This window comes from Bos indicus, chromosome 20, assembly GCF_029378745.1.
Source record: "Bos indicus isolate NIAB-ARS_2022 breed Sahiwal x Tharparkar chromosome 20, NIAB-ARS_B.indTharparkar_mat_pri_1.0, whole genome shotgun sequence".
Classification (NCBI taxonomy): domain Eukaryota; kingdom Metazoa; phylum Chordata; class Mammalia; order Artiodactyla; family Bovidae; genus Bos; species Bos indicus.
Window position 1 is genome coordinate 2,167,702 of NC_091779.1, and position 16,034 is coordinate 2,183,735.

General features: G+C 51.7%; 2 protein-coding genes across 4 annotated transcripts in view; one reads left to right on the forward strand and one right to left on the reverse strand.

The window, feature by feature from the left end:
• Positions 1-16,034, forward strand: part of KCNIP1 (potassium voltage-gated channel interacting protein 1) — a 405,417-nt gene that overhangs the window by 18,217 nt on the left and 371,166 nt on the right. The gene's annotated exons all lie outside the window — the stretch shown is intronic.
• KCNMB1 (potassium calcium-activated channel subfamily M regulatory beta subunit 1) lies at positions 848-14,845 on the reverse strand. Of its 2 annotated transcripts, XM_019983083.2 has the most exons (4): positions 14,663-14,795; positions 10,639-10,796; positions 9,114-9,285; positions 848-3,704 (listed from the first exon to the last, which is right to left on the reverse strand). In XM_019983083.2, the coding sequence occupies exons 2-4, from the start codon at positions 10,770-10,772 to the stop codon at positions 3,435-3,437; spliced, it is 576 nt and encodes a 191-aa protein (XP_019838642.1). In that variant the 5' UTR covers positions 10,773-10,796; positions 14,663-14,795; the 3' UTR covers positions 848-3,434. The 2 variants fall into 2 exon arrangements, with proteins under 2 accessions (XP_019838642.1, XP_070630602.1); XM_070774501.1 differs by lacking the exon at positions 10,639-10,796 and having other exon boundaries at positions 14,663-14,845.

Genomic DNA, 16,034 nt, shown 5'->3' on the forward strand with positions numbered 1-16,034 from the left:
CAACAAGACTTGCTAGATTCACGGGACTCTTAAGATGTCCCCGAGCCCAGAAGGAAGAAGCTCCAGGGAGTAGGGTGTTACTCCCCCTTGGAAGGATTGTCTCTAGTAAGAACCCGGAGGGTGTGAAGCTGCATCGGGGATCCCTGATCCCTGACTTGCATGAGAACACTTTGGGGATCCCAGGATGCAACGCTGTTCCTTACCTGGACCCTGGGGCTTCCGGTGACTGAGTCAGCTAAAGAATCACAGGCCAGGCTCTGGAATCACACAGCCCAGGGCTCAAGTCCTGTTCCTCACTCACTATCTGGTTGACCTTGGCCAATGACCTCTTAGAGCCTCAGTTTTTCATAATATACAGCACTCACCATGTGTCAGTCACTCGTCTAGGAACATTATACAATAACTCATTTAATACTAACAACCCCCAAATGGGGAATATTATGATTAGTTCCTATGTTGCAAGTGAGGAAACTGAGGCACAGGAAGGTTATTTGTCCAAAGCCACACAGCTAGGGAGTAATACGGTTGGGTGTTGAAGCCAGTCCATGTATATAACCTCTGTCCTATGCTGCTTCTCCTTATCCATGAGGTGGGTTCAGTACTGCTCACTGAATTTTTATGAGGCAAACTTCTTAGCACTGTGCCCAGCATGGAATAAATAAGCAGCAAAAAATGCTAGTTAACATTATTGTTGGTATACTTTCGTCTGAAAGTTTCTGAATATTCATTCCTTCTTATTGTTACTAAGAACAGTGCCGGAGCCAGCCGGCAAAGTTGATCAGGTCCCGAGAACGTGCACGGTGCAGCTGAGAAAGAAAACTACAGCAAAAGAATGCTACAACAAAGATGGGGTCGAGAGGTTCAGACACGTCTCCACAAAGGGAAGCGGTCTGACCACGACTTTATTCAGCATCTTATATTTATACAGGAGAGCGTGAGAAAGACAAGACAGTTAACATTTTTCTTGGTTGACCTATACATCTTACAAAAAGTCACAAGAAATCTTGAGAGCATGGGAATGGCACCCTGTTATTATTTCTTACACCAGATAACATTTCCCTGTGCGTGAGAAGTTTGCCCAGAACTCCAGGTGTCTGCAGTAAATAATCGCCTAATCTCTGGGGTAGCGGGACAGAGAGCTATGTTTGCAAGCAAGCCCTCAAGGACTGAGGCTGCTCCCAGAGCTGTGTCCTTCAGACAAAGGACCCCGTTCTCACGGGCAGCTCCCCGCAGAACAGCTTCCATTTTGACCGCCCAGTATGTGTCAAACCCTCATTCAGCTCTCCCAACCACCCAAAAGGGACATTCTCTCTTTTATAGATGACACAACGGAGAATGAGAGACATGCAGTCTGCTGGAAGTGGAGGCAAGATTCACTCCCAGGGCTGCACCTGGAATCAGCTCCAGGGACCTTCAGAGACACCAGCCTAACTTCAAGCCCAGCTGAGGACTTGACCTGAAAAAGGCATTGATTCCTTCCCCAAAGTCCCAGACAGGACCGTGGTTCTCTATACCTGTGGCTCTCATGCTCAAGCACACGCAGAGTCCCCTGCAGTCACTGTTAAAACACGGAGTACTGCCCAGCTCCTCGGGACCCCACCAGCCTCTCCCCACGCACCCCCTCGTGGTCTCCAGGTCAGTGGGGCTGGGCGGAGGGCCTGGAGTGTGCCTTTCTCACAAGCCTCCAGGAATGCTGGTCCGGGGACCACACTTTGAGAAGGACTGCTCTAGGACAAGTTTTTGGAGTGGTGGTGGATCTATGACAGCTTCCCCCAGTTATCCCTCCCCAAGACTGAGACTGCTTCCCCGCAGGGTCAGTGCCTTTCCCCCAGTTACCCTCCCCAAGACTGAGACTGCTTCCCCTGCAGGGTCAGTGCCTTGTATTTTTTTTTTTTTTTTTTGGCTGCACTGGGTCTTCATCTCTGCACGTGGACATCTTTGGGTGTAAGGAGTGGAGGCTACGCCCCGGCGCTGCACGTGGGCTTCTCGTTGCAGTGGCTTCTCTGGGTGTGAGCACCGGCTCCAGCACCTAGGCTCAGTGGTTCTGGCTTGTGGGCTCTAGAAGGCGGCCTCAGTGGTTGTGGTGAACAGGTTCGGTTGCCCAGCGCATAAGGAACCTTCACATACCAGGGATCAGAACTGTGTCTCCTGCTTTGACATTGCTTCACCACTTGCTGAACCACTGAACCGCCAGGGCAGGCCCAGGTACCTTGTATTTAATCTACACTGAAAACCATGCATCCCCATCTCTGTGTTTACTCTCCCTCTGTCCAGGATTCTTAACCTTGTGTGTTCTCACAAGTCCGTGTCTTAGGTGTACCTGTGGCCGATTCATGGTGCTGTATGGCAGAAACCAACGCAACACTGTAAAGCGATTATCCGCCGATTAAAAATAAATATTAAAAAAAAAAAGCCTGTGTCTGATTGGAGTTCAACCTGTCCACTAGGCCACTTCCATCTGCTTGATGATGGGGAGCTCACCCCTTCAAACTTTTTTCCAAAATTACATCTGTTGTTACTGTTCTGATTAAAAATAAGCACAGTGAAACCAAGCCTTTCTATCGTTGAAAATTTAGAAAAGTACAAAAAATAAAAGGAAGGAAGAAAATTACAATTAATAAATCCCACTGTTAATGTTTTTTATGTATGTTAGTATCATTTCCTTATAGCCTATATATTGTGTATATATTTGGTTTCTTGAGATATAATCAATATATAAGATTATATTAGTTTTCAAGTGTGTAACAAAATTATTCAATATCTGTATGTATTACAAAATCATCACCACAACAGTTTCTAGTTAACACCCATCTCATATACAGTGACAGTTTTTTTTCTTATGATGAGAGCTTTTAAGATCTACTCTCTCAGCAACTTTCAAATACGCAGCAAAGTATTACTAATTATTGTCACCATGTTGCAGTTATATCCCCATGACTTCAAGACCGGAAGTTTGTACTATATTTGTTAATATTGGTATAAGAATGTATACAGATCTGAGAAAGCTGAAAACAAGCGATGTCGCACTGATGAATGTGCTGTGTCTATGGGGCTGCTGCTATTTTCACTTTGGAATTCCAAGAAGGAATGGAGGCTTGTCGGGGAGCACTTCCTGGGAGGGCCCAGCAGGCACAGAAGTGAGACTCATTGGCATCAGTCCAGTGGACAGCGGAACAGCAGAAAACAGATTTGAGTCAGGGATGGACTGACTCAGATGGATGGACTGAGTGGGGTCCGGGATGGAGAACCATCACGGGTTGACCTTCAGTTCTCCTGGGTCCTGAGGAGCCATTGAACAGTCTTGAGCAGGAAATGACTTAACTAAGGGATTTCCCAAAGACCATCCGTGCAGTGGAGGGGGAGGGGGCGAAGGCAGGAGAGAGGGCACGGGACACAAGCGAGAGCGGCCCGAGAGGTGATGGGCATGTGTGGATCTACCTCTGGGCCGCCAGGATGGACAGGGACTGGTTGATCTTCACCATGACAATGATGAGCAGGCCGCCAGTCAGCAGAAAGGTGGGCCAGAAGAGAGAGAAGAGGAGGCTCTGGGGCCCATAGAGGCGCCGGTACAGGACGCTGGTCTCATTCTCCCGAGTCGTGGAGAAGCAGAAGAAATCCTGGTTCTCGTGGAACCTGGCTCTGACCTTCTCCACGTCGGCCCGGGCCACTTGGTAGTTGTCCAGGCTGCTTGGGATGTAGGAGCACTGTAGGGAGAATCAAGAGCACGCATGGGACTGAAATCCCTGTTTCTCAGGGCCTGGTGTGGAATGAAGGAAAACACCAGCTTTGGATTTGAGCACCTGGGTGGACTCAAGACTGTCCAAAGCTTGGCAGGCTGCACACTGCGTGGTTTGAGGGGGTGCCTACGCGGTGCTGGTTAGGAGGGCGGTGGCCTGGGAGCTGTCAGGATACACACTGCACCCTGGGAGGCGGGGACCCCAGCTGGAGCCCTGGCTCTGCTCCCATCACTTGCAGTGCTCAGTCGCTCAGTCATGTCCAACTCTGTGTTACTGCATGGACTGTAGCCCTCCAGCCTCCTCTATCCACGGGATTCTCCAGGCAAGAATACTGGAATGGGTTGCCATTTGCTCCTCCAGGGGATCTTCCCACCCCAGGAATCGAACCCGTGTCTCCTGCATTGCAGGAAGATTCTTTACAGCTGAGCCACTGAGGAACCTTAGGCTAATTGCTTAACAGGGCTTCCCTGGTGGATCAGATTGTAGAGAATCTGCTTGTAATGCAGGAGACCTGGGATCGATCCCTGGGTCAGAAAGATCCCCTGGAGAAGGGAATGGCAACCCACTCCAGTATCCTCACCTGGTGAATTCCATGGACAGAGGAACCTGGCAGCCTACAGTCCATGGGGTGACAAAGAGTTATCACGACTGAGATACTAACACACACTCTGAGCCTTGATGTCTTCATCACTTAAGTGGGTTAATAGCAGTACCTTTTTCAAAGGAGTTTACTAAAGAACTTCAAACTTATCTGTCTAAGAAGACCAATGGGAGACATAGGCTGAGTGGGCTCTATATTTGGATTCAGGGCAGAGGTCATACACTCAATTGCCTACAAAGCTCACACAGGTAACACCCACAAGGGAAGCAGTGAGGGAATAAGATGACAGGGGCCAACTGACGCTTGCCTTGGTGCCAGGGAGAACTGTCAGGGCGTGGTGGGGCCTGGGGTGATGGAGAGAGCCAGACACACCCAGCCTGGCAGTCATCACTCCATCTGGACAACGGATGCTGTGCCATCCAGAAGACCTACTGTAGCCAGCCCTCCAAAATAGTAAGAGAAGCCAAAATACCAGATTTTAATGTGGACTCTCACAATTTTAAAATATTGGTGAAAATTTGAATTGAAAACTTATGAGGTCTAACTCTGTGTGAGCAAAACCCAAGATGTTGGCCAGCTGGTATTTGACACTGGGATTCAAAGGAAAAAGAGAATGCATTTAAAAGAGCTTTGTGCAGACAGAGCCCAGTATATGTTTAATTCTGACACTGATCACTGTGATTAGGAACCTTGCGGCCTGGAAAGATGAGGTCCAGCTGGAAAGCTCTGCAGAGAAGGCAGAAAGGAGAGACCCTGGCTTTCTCTCTTTCCCATCCTGGGAGGTCTGCACGCAGCTTACGCAAGCCTCCAGCACATGCTCGGCAAGGGTGGGCCCCCGCAGCCCCTGCAGCAGACCACCTGGAGGGCTGGCCACAAGCACAGGCTCCCTGCTCACTCTGAATCTCTGAGGAGGGGGCTCAGCAACCTGGGAACTACTTCAGGCACTGGTTTGAGGACCACTGCCCTATACAATCATGTCAAATGAGTCAAAATGAGAGACAGTGTCGGGCCAGCTCCTCCCCAGGCCTGGGTTCTTCCCTGGATTTGAGTGAGGTCCTGCCCCGAGGCTGCCTGCCCGGACAGCACTCAGTCCAGCAGTAGAGGTGATGGCTACACTGTAGCTCTGACAGCCTGGAGAGAGGGCGGAGCTGCATCCAGATGCAGGTCCACATCGCCAGCCAGCCAGGGAACAGCCGAGGCTGGGGAGCCGCTGAGGCTGGGGAGCCACTGTCTCCCGAGGAGTCTGGCATTCAGATTTGTTGGGGACTCTAAGGTCTTAGCCTTGCACTAGTTGCTCAGTCGTGTCCGACTCCGTGTGACCCCATGGACTGTAGCTCACCAGGCTTCTCTGCCCATGGGAATCTCCAGGCAAGAATATTGGAGTGAGTTGCCATTTTCTTCCCCCGGGGATCTTCTTAATCCAGGGATGGAACCCGGGTCTCCTACATTGCAAACAGATTCTTGACCATCTGAGCCACCAGAGAAGCCCAGGGTCCTAGCAGCAAGTGGATCCTGAATCCTGAGCTGAAAGGGCCTGGCCCGAGTCTCCCCACTGCCTCTGACTGTGACCTTGGTTAACCTAGCCAATTGAGTTAGGATGGAGTGGGTTGCCATGCTCTCCTCCAGGGGATCTTCCTGACTCAGGGATCGAACCTGCATCTCTTATGTCTCCTGCATTGGCAGGCGGGTTCTTTACCATTAGTGCCAGTTGTCTAAGGGATCTTAAATGATCCAGCCTCTCTCCCAAGCCCCATGGTGTCACTGTCCTCAGCGCAGACCATGAAAAGGAGCTTAGAACCTCTCAGGCTAAGTCTCATGAGATAAACCAAGAGCGAGCTGGTGACCTCCTTCCTCAGAGTAGAGGTGGGGGGAGACAGCCTTGCACAGCCACCTCCTTCCTCAGAGTAGAGGTGGGGGGAGACAGCCTTGCACAGCCACCTCCTTCCTCAGAGTAGAGGTGGGGGAGACAGCCTTGCACAGCCACCTCCTTCCTCAGAGTAGAAGTGGGGGGAGACAGCCTTGCACAGCCACTCTAGAAGACACCCAGCCATCCTGAAGCACCAGGCCCTGGCACCACAGAGCTGAACAGAGGTGGGAAGAGCAGCTGGTACACCACCCTGCTGTTTGGCAAAGCCATGACGTCCCCTTCCCCCATCACAGCAGTGCAGCAGCCTGCCCTCAGCACCACTCCTGGGGGTGCCTGGGTGCTCTGGGAGAAAAGACTGAACATGTGGTCGTGGCCGTGCTGTCCTTCCGAACCCAGCAGGCAGGCTTCAGGCTGCTGGGAGCCCATTCGGGGGAAGGTCTGACCTCGAGCTCCTCCGAGCTGGCAGCCTGCAAACCAGCCTGCTCCCAACTCCCATCGCACCAGTGACCACTTCTGTTTGTCTTTGAAAATGTGCTTCTTGATCCTGGGGATAAATCAGGGGCCCTGGATGCCAAAGAAGAGGCAGGGGTCCTGGAAGAAGCTGATTCAGGCGGGTGCAGAGGCCGTAGCTGCATCGGGTGTGGCTGAGTCATGCTAGTGACGACAGGACAGCCAGGCCCCTTGCCTGCCCAGACCCAGCTCACCAGGAGCCCCCAGGCCTGTTCACGAGCCCACCATCCCCCCAGGCACCCTGCCCGTTACCACCCCATCAGCCGCCAAGTTCTGACTGTCAGCATCCATCCTTGTCCCAGCTGTGTCCCAGCTGTGGTGGCCCCCACCTCCCCCCAGTAACTGACCCCCACACTCCTCCATATCACTCTGATCATGCCGCCAGCACCCCACAGCCGTAAATCCCAAGGAAACTTAGAATGACCTGGAAAGCCCAGAGATTCTGCTTCAGTGGGTCTGGTGTAGGACCCGGGTTTTGTTAAGACCCCCAGGAAGGCCTAACACCCAGAGGTGAGGATCACATTTAATTCTACAGTTTGGTAGTCCCTGGTTTTGTTAAGAACCCCAGGAGGACCTAACACCCAGAGGTGAGGAGCCCCAGCTTCCCTGATCACATTTTAATTCCACAGTTTGGTAGTCCTTGGCAGAAAACAGGCACACAGCTTGTACAGCACCAGAATATAATTAGTATTTCCTTTCTGTATGGTTTGCATGAATTTAACTCCCTGGTAATCAGTAGAACTTCCCCTAGGAAATGGTGAATTCTATTAGGAGTTGCAAATAACTTTACTTCCTGTTAAAGCCAGCGCCAGGAGCATTATTTGGAGTGAACTTAGTTCCCAGCAAAGCTCTGGCCTTTGATGAAAATGTGAAGGAGCTTCATGTCTTCCCAGCTCAGGTCGATGAGAGACCACCCTGACAGAATCAGTCTCTTTAAAACTGTGGGCCTATTACATCAACCCTGCATCCTTGGCATTTGCTCTACGTATTTGCTGGGCTGCACAGCTACAACCAACCTCTGTGTCTCGTGTGGTTGAAGCAGTGTGGTGTTTTGTAAAATGGTGATTGTGAATGAGCTTAGCCCTTCCCCCATCTCTTCTTCCCAATCTCCTTCCTTTGGTTGAACTGTTAAAGCTAAAAAAAAAAAAAAAATCCTGATTGAATAGAAACATCCAATCCCATTCTCTATAAAATGGTCGCTTCCCTACCTGTGCGGTGTCAGTGTCTTATGCTGGAATTAAACCTCCTCTCCTTCTCTGCAACTGTGTTGTGCATGCTATTTCTCTCAGACATCTCTGAGGACTGTCTTGAGAGCAAAAAAAAATTTTAGTAAAATGTTTTAAGTAATATTTTTTTAATATGAGAACTAAATACCTTCAATAACATGTAGCATTCTTCATTAAAGTTTTGCTTCTCTCAAAAAACAACAACAAAAAAAGAAAAACTACCCCCAAAAAACCCATTTTAATTGCCCACGTTGGCGGTGTGGTGGGCCTTTGGGAATAGACCCTAAGCTGCTTCTGAAGCTCTTTCTCGCTATACCCCGCCCTGTAGCTTTGTCTCTTTGGGGGTTGGAATCCCGTATCTCCCCACCTTCCTTCCCCGTACCTTGCTCTCTGTGTCCCCTCGACACATATGCCCGCCTCTGCATTTCTGTGTAACCAGTACCTGCCTGATTCTTAACACCAGTGCCTTTCTGACACCCTCACCTCACCGTTCTCTATGGCACTGGCCCTCTCTACTAGGTATTATTTCGTGTATGAGCTCTCTTCTCTTGAACCCAACCCCTAACACAGGAAGTGATGGTTGAACGAACGAATGAATGAAAATGGGTCAACTTGTGTTTCCTACAGAAAGGACTGCAGTGGTAGATTTGCAGGTATGAGGGGGGCATTGAGAGGCAGTGATAGGAAAACTTTCCAAGTGTTGACCTCTAAGTGTTGCTCCAAACCTGGGCCTCTGGCCTCCTAGAGTGGGGAGTCGGGGAGTCACGGGGGTTCCTGTATGTGAGATCAGCTCTGGGTCTGGCTTCTCATCTGACCCACGTTATAGAATGAAATAATAACACTACCAGCTGCTTCCTCCGAGTGCCTGCTATCCAGCCAACATCGAGATTGGCACATGATACACAGTCCTTGACTTCATAGCAGCACTTCAATTTTCAATTAACAGAAACTGAGGCTTGGCAGGGCCAGGCCCCCGTCACACAGCCAGTCAGTGGCGGGTCTGAAGGGCTCAGACTGGCTGGGCCTCAGACCAGCTGTGGCCCCTGGTCAACTGGGTTTATCTTTTTCCAGTCTTTGCTCTCCTCCAGAGTGGGATTCGGGAGCCAGCTGGGGACAAGCACACACCTGCCAGGGTTAAAAGGACGTGTCCTCACTCCCCACCCAGGCAGTACCTGGTGGTTCTGGTCCCGAGTGTCCTCCGTGTGGTACAGCACTGCCCAGCGGCCCACGGACGACACGTTGACCCAGAGGCATGGGTACTGGGGCACCCTCTTGCCCTCCAGCTCCTCCTGGTCCCTGATGTTGGTCTCAATCAGGTGACACGTGGATTCCTGGGTCCACACGCTGGGGAGACCATGCACACACAAACACATCTCAGAACCCGGGTGTCACAGAGCGCCCAGCACAAACCCCTTTAGAGAGACTCAGGACCAAGACCCATCTGCCGTTAGCAACCAGCACTAAAGGAGCATGACCCCAGAGTCCCTGGGTCCTGGGGAGCAACCATAAAATCAGAATATCAGTTTTTTGGCCTCTTGGACAATATCTACATAAACTGGCCTGGCCCCCACTGCTCACCCTAAACCCAGGTTAGATTTAAAAATCCTCACATCCAAGCCACACCCCAGAACAAGTGAATCAGAATTTCTAAGATGGGTTGATGTATTTTCAACATTCTTCGCAGCGACTCTGGTCTGCAGCCAGACCTCAGACCTCTTGTCCACACCATCTTCATCTTGCAGAGGGTGGAAGAGAAGCTCAGAGAGGTCAAGTGACTTTGCTAAGGGCTCACAGTCCCTGAAGCCAGGTCTGGATGGTTTCAGAATCTGTGACCCTTCCCTTAAAAAGAGTAGATGGAGGAGGAGCTTGATTTGTGCCCAGGTGGGGAATATGGTAGGGGTGGCTCTGAACCCAGAGGAAATGTCTTGGAGGCACATGGCCACTCTGAGCAGTGCCTCACTCGGTAGGATTCCAGCCCGGAAAGGCTCCAGCACCGTGAAACGTGAGGCAGGAGCAGACCCAGGAGAGGCTGATGGGCTCAGCCACACACCAGCAAATCAGTCGTGACTCACCTCCATCTATCAAGCAAGAGACACACTGCCAGACAGAAGGGGGCTGTCGGCCGCTGGAACGTGCCCAGAGGCAAGGGTCTGAGATTTGTCCTAAGATCAGGCTGAGAAAACTGAGCGTATTCATTCTCATTAGAGAACAGATCAGGAACTTCCCAGTCTTTCCTTTGAAAGCTCACGTGGTTGACATGTCAGAAAACAAAGGCATGGAACATTCTCCGAGATTCCAGAGCAGAGCTCCAGGGGAACAGATTTAGCTCAATGTAGACACTTCCTACTTATCAGTGCATGCTAAGTCGCTTCAGCCTTGTCCAACTCTTTGCAACACTATAGACCATAGCTTGCCAGGTTCCTCTGTCCACGGGATTCTCCAGGCAAGAATACTGGAGTGGGTTGCGTGCCCTCATCCAGGGGATCTTCCTGACTCAGGGATCGAACCCCTGTCTCCTGCATTGGCACTCATTGCACGGGTGCCACCTGGAAAGCCCCCTACTTATCAGAAAGGCCCTCAAATGAAATGGTGTATATAGTGGAAGTGGTGAGCTCCCTGTCACTCGAGATATACAACATGGCAACAGATGCCAGATCCTTAGACTGGAGGGTGGGAGCAGGCTGGGGAGTCCGGTACCTCTTCTGATAGAGGGGCAGCACAGTTGTGCCTAAGATGTAGTAGGTGATGACGGCGCCCACGACCATGGCCACCCCCAGGCAGAGGGCCCGAGTCTCTCCCCGCCTCTGGGCCATCACCAGCTTCTTTCCCATGGCCACTGGGGACAGCAGACGTTTCTAGGATCAGAGAGGCAAACGGACATGGAATCAGCACAAGTGACGGGTGAGAGGAGAGGGTGATCAACTATCAACATTGTCTCTATTTTCAATGCAGAGCTTGGAAAACTCAGAGGGCTTTCTGGCCCCATTTAAGCCTTCCACCAGCTCTGAGAGGCAAATACTATCATCCCCATTCTACAGATGAAGGGCTCGTGGCTCAGAGAGATAACGTGACTTGCGCGAGGTCACCCAATGTGTGACAGGCTCAGTAATGGCCCTCAAGATGCACATGTTCTCAGCCCCAGGATCTGTGACTGTTACTTTACATGGCAAAGATTTTTTATTAAGGCTCTTGAGATAGCGAGATTATCCTGGATTATCCACGTAGACCTAAAGGTTACCACAAGGATCTTTGCAAGAAGGAGGCGGAGGGAGATGAGACAGAAAAGACAGAGGGCTATGACCAGGGCAGCTGAAGCTGGAGTGATGCAGTCATCCAGGGGTTTGGCAGCTCCCAGAAGCTGGAAGAGGCAGGGAACCAAGCGTTGTCCTCTGCAGCCTCTGGAGGAGCGCAGCCCTGCCGACACCTTGACTGAGCCTTGCCAGCGTGCTGCTGATTTTGAACTTCCGCCTTCCAGAACTGTGTATGCATAGATTTCTACTGGGGCCACTGAGTTTGTGCTAATTCGTTACAGCAGCGATAGGAAACTAATACAGGAGATAAACTAATACTGTAAGCAGCAGAGGGGGAATATCCATGCACATCCTCCGAGGACACTTGTCTCAGAGACACCTGGAGCCGAAACAGTCTCACAGGACACCCCTGGTGGCGCACTGGATAAGAATCCGCCTGCCAACGCAGGGGACATGGGTTCGATCCCTGGTCCGGGAAGATTCCACATGCCGTGGAGCAACTAAGCCCGTGAGCCACAACTACTCAGCCCACGTGCTGCAACTCCTGAAGCCCACGCGCTTAGAGCCTGTGCTCCACGAGAGAAGCCGCTGCAATAAGCCTGTGCGCTGCAACCAGAGAGTAACCCCCCCACGCCACAACCAGAGAAAGGCCTCATACAGCAACAATGACCCAGCAGTCAAAACTTAACTAACTTAAATAAAAAACCACTCCCACAGCAGGGCTGGTTGGGCAGGGGAAGCATGCAGAGAAGGGGCACCAGGTCCGCCAGAGGGCAGCCAAGACATCGGGGCGACAGGAGGGGTTTCAGCCGTGGGGATCCTGAAACAGCCGCCTCCCTGCTTTCCGCGAGGGCATGTGGCATCACGTGGCCTCAGCAGCTGCTCTCTTACCTGGGGACCTGAGCCCCCCTGAGCCCAAGCAGAAATGGTGCAAGTGATGGGCGGCTTCCTGCCTCCCTGCGTCTTGGGCCTGAAGCCCTTCATCCTTCTTCCAGGACCTGCCTCTCCCAGAGCAAGCAGAGCCCCTCCTCCCTGAACCCCCACCAGGAGGGTCACTCTTGTTCCCCAGGCCCCTCCTGGAGCCAGAGCATCCCGGCTTCTGTCCTGGTATGGATTTCCGGTGCAGTCAGTGACTTGCTCCATGATGCTGCTGCTGCTAAGTCACATCAGTCGTGTCCGACTCTTTGCGACCCCATAGATGGCAGCCCACCAGGCTCCTCTGTCCCTGGGGTTCTCCAGGCAAGAACACTGGAGTGGGTTGCCATTTCCTTCTCCAATGCATGAGAGTGAAAAGTGAAAGTGAAGTCTCTCAGTTGTGTCCGACTCTTTGCGACCCCATGGACTGCAGCCTACCAGGCTCCTCCATCCATGGGATCCAGGCAAGAGTACTGGAGTGGGGTGCCATTGCCTTCTCCAGAGTTGCCCCATAGCTTCAGTAAATCCCTTTGTTGTTGCTTTTTGTTTGTTGCTTAAGGTAACATTTCTACCAAAGATAACAGGGCCATGGGGCCTTTCTCTGTAACCCCTGAATTAGGGGAAATGTTAGCGAGCTATCAGGAAGGACTTTATTTTCCTTGCCAGGTCCCTAAGGTAATAAACATTATTTTTATGAACGAGTGAGTATTCCCGAGATAGGCGTTATTGATTCAAAGGGATTTTCAACAAAGTGTCTTATTTTCTACTCAACTTCTCTTCTGTTAAGTTGCTTCAAGTGTCCAGATCTCCACCCTGCTTCTTCCCCACTCTGGTGTCCCCAGACCCCCACTGTCCTAAAAAGGAGACTCCAGGGTCAGATACCAAGGTTACAGCCCTGTCACGCCCTCCACAGTGATTAATAGGGATGATACCCAATGATGACTTTTCTCCCACATTTGGGGCACAGAGAAGTGTGGTTTCCCTACATTCCAACAGAGATACTACAAAGTCACAAAGGAAAATGGGAGACATGCTATTCAACTATTTTTCCTGTTACGTTTGTCCTTCTGTCCTTCCATCTTGTGGGAAATGGGACAGCCCACATCATGATTTACCTAGGGCCAGTCTAACAAGCCCACACATGTGTTTGCAGGCTAAAGAATACAGCCACCTAGGGATGGGCAAAAATCCTACACAGCCTTCCTTCCCAGGACTGTCTGGGATGGTTGGTGCCTGGCCCTATCCCTGGGGCTGTGGAACACAAGGCTCTAGGGTCAACACGGGATCACGCCTCGGAGGGAGGACCTAGGCTGAGTGCCCACAGTAGAACCAGTCCCTCCCTGAGAGAGTCAGAGCATCCTTGAGACTGAGGAGGCCCATCTGCCACATCATAACATCCCCTCCCCTGGGCACTCCCAGTGTACCAGGTCTGAGCACTCAGGAGGAAAGGAGATAAAGCAGTCTGGACCCGGCCACTTGTTCAGATCCCTCCTGTCTGCAAAGCTCTAGTGAGACTGTCACTCACGCTAAGGGAGGGGGCTAGCAGAGTTTTGATAAATCCTTCTAAGACCACACAGGATAAAAGAGTAGGGTGAGGATATGAATACAGATATAGTCCTAAGTTTCAACATCTGTAGTGAGAACCTTTAGGCAGCAGGAAGGGTGGGAACCGCTGAGACCCCCTGAGGTCTGCACAGGGAGAAATGGGTTGCAGCTGTAAAATGGGGGATTTCAGTTAGATTTGCAGAAGAACTCCTCAGTTGAGAACTGCTAAATATCTCTGGACTTTTGAGATATAGCTCTCCATTTGGAAATGTCACTGGAGGTCTGGGGTGGATTGAGGAAAGGTGAAGAAAGGCCAAGCAAGGCGGGATTTGGGGGGGTCCTCAGTAATCCGATATTTGGGTTGACATCCTTTTCAGGGCATAGAAGACAGTGTTTAAGGGTCTGGTGGAGTGAGGGACAGGGGGTGTTCTGAGATCATCAGGCATGGGATCAAATCCTGGCTTTGTCACCCAGCAACCTGTGACTGTAAAACAAGCGCGATCGTGTCCGCTTTCGAGAGTTCTGATAAAGATCAAATGATGTACCAAACATCACATTGCCTGGCCCAACGCAAGCCCTTGATAAATATTAACTGTTACTATTAAGAAAGAAACCCTGAGGTTTGCATCAGAAGTCCCCAGTGCTCTTGCTGGGCCTGTTTCTGCCCCACCCCTCCCCTGGTGACAAGTGCCAGGGCTGGTTCTGATCTCCAGGCTGCTGCCCTCTGGCTGCTCTGCAGGCTGAGACAAGGGCCAGGGCACTGAGCCACTCCAGTGACGGGGCCAAGGACCCCTCTTCCCACCTCCAGCCCCCCACAGGCCGCCAGACCACGGGTCCGGCAGTTCTAGTCCTGTGGGACTTAACACCAGCTCCTCTGGAGCCCGGAGTCCTGATGGCCAGCCCCTCGAGGCAGGGAGTTCCCACTGCCGGCGCCCCTCAGCGAAGGTCTCCGCTCTAGCCCCAGTCTCTGGAGAAACCACTTCCGCAGTGTCCTTGACCTCAGTACTCACAGTCTCCTGGGTGCCCTGCGAGTCTTCGGCAGACCCTTTTCTTCCTGGTCCCCAGCCCCCACCCAAAAGAGGCTGCCTGAGCTGCAGCAGGAAGTTTGGGCTCCCAGCCCGTCTCTGGGGAAGCGGCCTTTGGTTCTCGTCTGAGACGAGCCTCCATGCCCAAACATGGTCAAGTCTGAGCACACAGCCCCAGGACACAAACTCGAGAGGGCAGGTACCCAGCCCAGGGGCTGGCAGCTGTTACCCAGGCCCCTGCCCTGCAATTCCCAGAATCTACTGGGCAACAGGTTTCAAACCACAGACAGCAAATCTGAGAAGCCAGGAAAGACCATCTCGGTATATTTGGAGACATTTCTTCTTCACTTAATCTCTCTGGGCTGGCAGAGAAGTCTGGGATGGGAAATGAGTTTCTTTTTGCCAACGGAAGGGAGGGAGGAGGAGTGGAAGCTCTAAGGGGTGGGGCAGCTGGAGGGGCTGGCGTTTCCAACCCGCCCAGCAGCCAAAACCCTCAGCCTTTGACAACTGTATACTCTGTGACCCCAGGCAGGTCACAATGCCTCTCTGAGCCTCTTGGGATTTTTAAACCTTACTTTGTACAAAGTAGTGATGAGAGTTAGAAATGGTGGCGATTTGGGGCAGGAAAAGAGAAACTCACCTTTTAAAGACCAACCAAGGAGAAGCCGGGAGCTGTGAGCGCTTCACGGCTGTTTCCAGCCGGCCAGGTCTAAGAAGAGCCTGCTTGGCCCGGTGACCTCCCTGTGGTCAAACTGTACAGTTTGGGCGCATGGGCAGAGATGTGTTCCCATCAACAGAAGAGGCAAGTGAGCAATAACATTTGAAGGCAAAAACATACTTCTCTCTACTCTTTCATCCTTAAAGTGGTTGTTGGCGTGATCCTAGCATCTCTGCCCCTCACTTTACTCCATGGTCAGTTGAAGACACTGAATCTGAAGCTCAAGGCCTTAAATTACTCATCCACGGTTAGCTGCTCTAAGTGCGGGCTGCGTATGTGCACGCATGTGTGTGAGTGCTCAGCTGTATCCGACTCTTTGCAACCCCGTGGACGGTAGCCCGCCAGGCTCCTCTATCCATGGGATTCTCCAGGCAAGAATACTGGAGTGGGCTGCCATTTCCTATTCCAGGGGACCTCCCTGACTCAGGGACAGAACCCAGGTCTCTTGCATTGGCAGGCGGATTCTTCAGCACTGAGCCACCTGGGGAGTCCCCAAATGCAGGAGCCAGAGTCAAAGCTGGTCCTGCCAGATTACAGAGCCGGGGCTCTCTCTTCTGAGCCTGGTGCTGCTCTAAGACCTAAAAGCTCACCTCTGTTGTACAGACACCCACCACTTGATAATTTAGAGCTCCTGGGGAG

Bases quoted from the DNA above. Each gene is read 5' to 3' on its own strand.
- KCNMB1 (XM_070774501.1), bottom strand. From the start codon at position 14,829: ATGTTTGGGCATGGAGGCTCGTCTCAGACGAGAACCAAAGGCCGCTTC. The intron at 9,286-14,662 runs GTGAGTACTGAG...TGGTCTCCCCAG, and splicing joins CGCAGGGCACCCAGGAGACT to CGTGTGGACCCAGGAATCCA. The intron at 3,705-9,113 runs GTACTGCCTGGG...TTCTCCCTACAG, and splicing joins CTCGGGACCAGAACCACCAG to TGCTCCTACATCCCAAGCAG.